At 35.6% G+C, this 6,222-nt stretch overlaps 1 protein-coding gene across 3 annotated transcripts in view; it reads right to left on the bottom strand.

The window, feature by feature from the left end:
- Positions 1 to 1,895: 1,895 nt before the first annotated feature.
- st3gal4 (ST3 beta-galactoside alpha-2,3-sialyltransferase 4) overlaps positions 1,896 to 6,222 on the bottom strand; it is a 40,193-nt gene continuing 35,866 nt past the window's right edge. For all 3 annotated transcript variants that reach the window (XM_051134736.1, XM_051134734.1, XM_051134737.1), the window contains exons 10-11: positions 3,477 to 3,629; positions 1,896 to 3,356 (exon numbers count right to left, since the gene is read on the bottom strand). In XM_051134736.1, the coding sequence (XP_050990693.1) occupies positions 3,267 to 3,356; positions 3,477 to 3,629 (243 nt within the window). In that variant the 3' untranslated portion in view covers positions 1,896 to 3,266. The remainder of the gene's footprint in view (positions 3,357 to 3,476; positions 3,630 to 6,222) is intronic.

Genomic DNA, 6,222 nt, shown 5'->3' with positions numbered 1-6,222 from the left:
GCAGCATCCAATTGAATGACACCAAAAGTTCACCTCTCACTAGATTTTTTATTTATTTATTTATTTTTATTTTTTTTTTTTTTTGCTGTATTGGGCTGCTGAGACCAAAAATTTAGTCATATTAACTTGGGCTCTAAGCAATGAGGCCTTGCAGTCTGGCAGCATATTTGGACACATAAAAACACTCTCTGCTGCCTGACACAATTCCAGATGTTCCCCCTCTGTGCAACTCTGAGTAATGAATCTAACTCAAACAGAAATGCAGCTCTTTCCACTTCAGATCGAAACAAGAAGCAGAAAGCAGAAAGTGAACATAAGGCCATCATGTTCATATGATGTGCTTCAGCGCATGCATGTAGATTCATGTCTCACTTCGCTCTGTAAACAGAGCGCTGTCACGCTGCCACGTAGATCAATCGCCCTCTTCAGGCTGTGTGAGGTATCACTACAGATATTCTGCTCATGACTTCCCAATCACTGCTGCACAGAGGAATATTTTACAGCTCAGCCTATTTAAAAATAATTAAATGTCTTATTTCAGATTCATCCCAAAATGAAAGAGATTGAGTTTAAAAATGTAGCTGATTTATCCTTCTAGTGTTACATTTAATTTCAAAAGTGCATTATGCAGATTATGTAACTCAGAATGTTGATCACTTTTTTCCTACTTGGAAATTATCTGCTGCCTTTTGGTATGGAATGAAGATATGGTTATGTGAGAAAAAAAGACTGCTGTTCTGAACTCGTCCTTTATAGATATTAAAGTGTTAGTTCACCCAAAAATGAAAAATCTGTCATTTAAAAAGGAAAGGACCTGATGTGTGGCCAAGTATGGTGACCCATACTCGGAAGTGCACACACACAGTAGTGAACACACACACAATGTTTTTTTGGGGACATTCCATAGGCGTAATGGTTTTTATACTGTACAAACTGTATATTCTATCGCCCTACACCTAAACCTAGCCCTCACAGGAGACTGTGCACACATTTACTTTCTCAAAAAATCTCATTCTGCATGATTTATAAGCCTGTTTCCTCATGGGGACCTAAAAAATGTCCCCACAATGTCAAAATTTACTGGTATTTAAATACCAGGTACACACACTGCATATTGCTATGGTTCCCAGGGAGCAGTTGGGGGTTCGGTGCCTTGCTCAAGGGACTCACCTCAGTCGTGGTATTGAGGGTGGAGAGAGCGCTGGTTATTCACTGCCCCCTCACCCTCAATCCCTGCTGGACCTGGGAACCCGCAACCTTTCGGTTACAAGCCCGACTCCATAACCATTAGGCCACAGCTGCCCTTGTTAATTTCTCACCCCATGTTGCTCCAAACCCGTAAAACCTTTGTCCGTCTTCAGAACACAAATGCAGATATTTTTGATGAAATCTGAGAGCTTTCTGATGCTCCATAGACAGCAACGCAACTACTACGTTCAGATATAGTCAGGGCCAAAATAGTCCAAAATGGTGCTAAGGTGATGCGGAGGAGAAGAACTGTTGAATAAAGTTTTTATTCTAGTTTTTCATAGCTTCATAAAATTGTAATTGAACCACTGATGTCACATGGACTATTTTGTCTATGTTCTTGGTACCTTTCTGGACCTTGAACATGGTAGTACTCTTGCTGTCTGTGGAGGGTCAGAGAGCTCTTGGATCCATCAAAAATATCTTGATTTGAGTTCTGAATACTAACGAAGGTCTCACAGGTTTGAAGCGACATGAGGGTGAGTAATTAATGATTGAATTTTCATTTTTGGGTGAACTATCTCTTTAAATAGGGGAGCTATGAAGAATTTATTTATTTATCTATGTGGCAAGCATTTTATATTTATTTGATTGATTGGATTTATTTATTTATTAGGCATTTCATCCAACATTTACTTCACATCCTATTTGTAGTTTTTTTTTTTTTTTTAAATAATTTGATTATCTAAAATAAAAGCTCTGTCAAAAATTCAAAATAAAAAAGATGATATTTTGGTAGATTTACAGTAGTTGATAAATATAAATTATAATATTTTGTTCTTTTTTTTTTTTTTACTCTGTTTGCTATTTTTGCATTTAGAATATTATATTTTTTCTCAGGCATGTACAGATAACGTTTTCTGTTGTTGCAGTTATTTTTTATGTGTGACCATGGACCAAAAAAACAGTCATAAGTCGTACAGGTACATTTGTAGAAACAGCCAACAATACATTGTATGGGTCAAAATTATCTATTTTTCTTTTATGTCAAAAATCATAAGGATATTAAGTAAAGATCATGTGGATATTTTTGTAAAATGTCTTACCATAAATATATCAAAACGTAATTTTTGATTAGTAATATGCATTGCTAAGAACTTAAATTGGAAACTTGTGAATCTCTCTCTCTCTCTCTCTCTCTCTCTCTCTATATATATATATATATTTTTTTTTTTTGCATCCTCAGATTCCAGATTTTTTAAATATCTCAGCCAAACATTGTACTATCCTAACAAAGCTTATTTATTCAGCTTTCAGATGATATAAATCGCAATTTTAAAAAATGTACCCTTACGACTGGTTTTGTGGTTCAGGTATTGGTGGTACTTGAGTAAATTGATTGTAATCTGAATACCAATTCCTTGTAACATTTTTTAGTTTTAGTATAGATTTGCAGACTTAACAGAGTTCTCAGTTTCAATTTTGTTTCAATTCCGTTTTGATGTTTCTCATAAAATTCCTTATTTTTAATAAAACTAATCACAGTACTTTCCTACAGTAGAAGTACAGAGCTGTATTACTGTGGATTTTAAAGAGAGATCATATTGAGATCTCTTGACAAATCTGAACACAATTTGAGACATCTCTTCTGAACCTCCAGAGGGGAAACATCTGAGATTACTAGGAGATGATCTTCATTTGTTCTCTATTAAATTTTGCCTATAAAAAACAATTGAGATCTTATGAGATCTGCCTATAGTAAGCAAATTGTCAACCAAAAACAAGATGCATTTCACTTCATTTTATTAAATACTTAAGATGTTCACAACATATCCAGTGGTGATATTTTTCTAAAAAGTTCCCAAAAGGAAACAAAAAATAAGCAGAAAATATTTATTCATTATAAATACTTGAGGTAAAAAAAAAAAAAAAATCACGCAGAAATGCAGAAACTAGTAACAGCTCTGCAGTGTGAGGACTAGATATTTCAGTTCAGTCCGAAAATAAAAATGTTATCTGTAGTGCTGTATTTACATGCGTTCATCTCCGTTTTTATTTATATGTTTTCATGTTGGGTGTCAGGAATGACGATGAAGATATAAAATGGCCCCCTGGTCTTCCAGTTTCTTAAGCACTTTAGCCTCTTGATTGAGATCATGGTAGGAATTCTGAAACAACAGCAACATTCAGTAAAGCAATGCAACGTGACATATTCGCCAACGTGAGAATCAAAGCATGAACCTTAGCTTAGTTTTTCCAATTTTGCAATGAGACACTTTAAAACCAACCTTCATGGATTTCATTGTCTCTTTTCCGTAGTAGTGGATAGGCTCTTTCTGGTTCCTAAACTCTGGATATCCGAATCCAGCCACATGCACAACGTCACAGTAGTTTAGTGCCACAAATACTGCCAGAATGCCAGTGGTGGGATGGACTGGTTTCTGACGGAGAAACAGAGAATGTGCTGTTCAGGTAAAGTGTTTAATAGTCTTTGTCCTCCTGCAGGGGGCGGCTGAAGACAGCTTTTAACTCTCGTTATGAATGACCAAAACCCCAATGAAATCTTAGCTTTTAGTTTAAGTCATCTATATGCATCTATAGCAGATTTACTAGCTTTTTAGCTATACAAATATGTCTAATCAAATGTTCGCCCTTCCTTTAGCCCCACCTGCAAACATCTAGAAAGAAGCCTGCGAAGTAGCGTCAAATCTAGTGCCTATTAAAAAAAAAACAAAAACAGAATAAGCTCTTCTCATGTTTCCACATAAGCTTTAAATAGGAAATATGTCAACATAAGACATAAAACTGTGCTTGTAAAAATTTTATGAGGTTTTAAACTTTGTGGAAAAGTTTAACACACACACATATCCTGCCATCAAAACAATGCAATAAACCATTTAAAATGTATTCTCTGTAAATTATTGCCAGAAATCACCTTTTAAATTGGAAACTTTCCACTTACAGTAGTAAAAGAAGGTAATGCATCTTGGCTTTTTCCAGCCCTGACTGCTTAAGCTGCATCTATCTCTCTCTTGTTCCAAGTCATTAGCTTTTCCGCATTGCTCCATGATTTTCGCAGCTACTGATCTGTGCACTCCTACACAAAACTCCCCCTACTCTCTAAACACGCTCATACATCTCAAAAACATTGCGCATCTCAGCCTTCATTTCAACAACACTGTCTGCATGTTCCTCATAAGAACAAGAGTTCATCTCTTTTCCTTTCCAAACATGGCTGTAAACATTGTGCAACACCAATGTCCCTGTGCACTTAAGTTTTACTACATATGTGGTATTTAACACTTAAGAAAAACATATTTGGACACTATCTGGTTGTAGATCATGATCACAGTAATGCCATGAACTTGAGAACTTATTCAAAATGTCTCAGAAAAGTTCATTAGAAATAGAAAAAAATGTGTGCCCTGTAAATAAGAAGAAAAATGGATGGGAAATAAATAAATGAAATAAATTACTAATCTAGAAGAAGTGTTATTTTAATTTAACTGTTAATATTGGTATATATTTTGTTAATTGGTTATTTTTTTTTCCAAATGGACCAGTTATCAGTTTGTAAACATTCGGGATGTGCACGCATCATGATTGCAGAGATAGCCTTTCTGGCTAGAGAATCACATGGATACGGTACAAAATGGTTACATTTATAAAAAGAATATAGAATATATTGATTAGATGTCATTTTCAAAATGTTCTCTGCATATTACAAGAGCTTGTCACCCAGCGATAAGCACTGTTATGCAACAAAATTGATGTTTGATAGTGGGATAGTGTTACAGATCCGAAACAGGGATGGTGGTTTTTGTGGACGGAGCCTGGTGGCAGTCTATGGAGCCATGGAATAAAATAACAAAAAAAAAAGGTACATTTGATTTTATATGTCAAAATTTTGACTTTATTCTTGCAATTCCGAGATTATATCTCATAATTCTAATAAGTAAAAACAACTTGTCATTCTCTCTTTTCCCCTCGGCTCAGACTAGGAGTTTATATCCCACACATCTGGCTTTTTTCCCCTCAGAATTGACAAACTCACTATTTTTTAAGTTAAATCGAGTTATAAAGTTCGATTTGGAGATATAAACTTGCATTTGCAAGAAAAAGTCAGAATTGTGAGATAAAATAAATGAATGTTATGTAAAAATGTTAATAGTAATAAGTTTAAATAATATGTCATACTGTCACTGTAGGGCTAAAACAATACGTCCTCTATGAGCATCATATGTCAATATTACGTAGACCTATTGTTTAAATCAAATTTATGCTTTAAAGGGGTCATTGGATGCCCATTTTCCTCAAGTTGATATGATTCTTAGGGTCTCAATAAAAAGTTTATAATACACTTTGGTTAAAATTTCTCAATGGTAGTGTTAATAATACCTTTTTACCTTGCCAAAATCAGCTCAGCAAAAATCACCCTGTTCTGGTCGAGGTTGCTTTAAATGTTCATGAGCTCTGCTCGCCCCACCCCTCTCTTCTCTTTGTGGAGTGACAAGCCTGTTTACTTTAGCCGCATTTAGCCATGTTTAGCTGCTAAACTTGCTAACTAGCATGTTATTAGGAAAGGCGATCGCAAAGATAAAAAAAAAACCCTTATACTCACTTCTGCTGTAGGTAAAGCTGGATCACAAATGATTTGCACGAACATAGAGGGATATATGTATATCGGGAGGTGCATTCCATTCACAAACAAACGTAATCCACTGCATCTTCAGCGGCTCAGATGTCGGGAGTAAATGACGACCACTACGTTCATTATTACATCCAGCAATATAACACTTCAATCGGTCAATCTGAGATATTCTTGTCTAATTTACATTCCTGCTCCTGCATCGAAACAATGGAGGTCGGACTGTTACAGCTGATCTGAGGTAAGAAGCTCATGTCAATCAACTATTGTGGGAGCGGCCTCTGTCGGTGTGACGTCACACCGACAGGCATCTGAGAATGGCTCGATTTGAAAAAGGGGATATTATTTTTACAGATAAATGTTTATCATTATAGGGTAGATTTGTA

Source organism: Labeo rohita, chromosome 18 (genome assembly GCF_022985175.1).
Source record: "Labeo rohita strain BAU-BD-2019 chromosome 18, IGBB_LRoh.1.0, whole genome shotgun sequence".
NCBI lineage: Eukaryota > Metazoa > Chordata > Actinopteri > Cypriniformes > Cyprinidae > Labeo > Labeo rohita.
The sequence above is the reverse complement of the archived record's forward strand: the minus strand, read 5'-3'. Positions and strand labels throughout refer to the sequence as shown.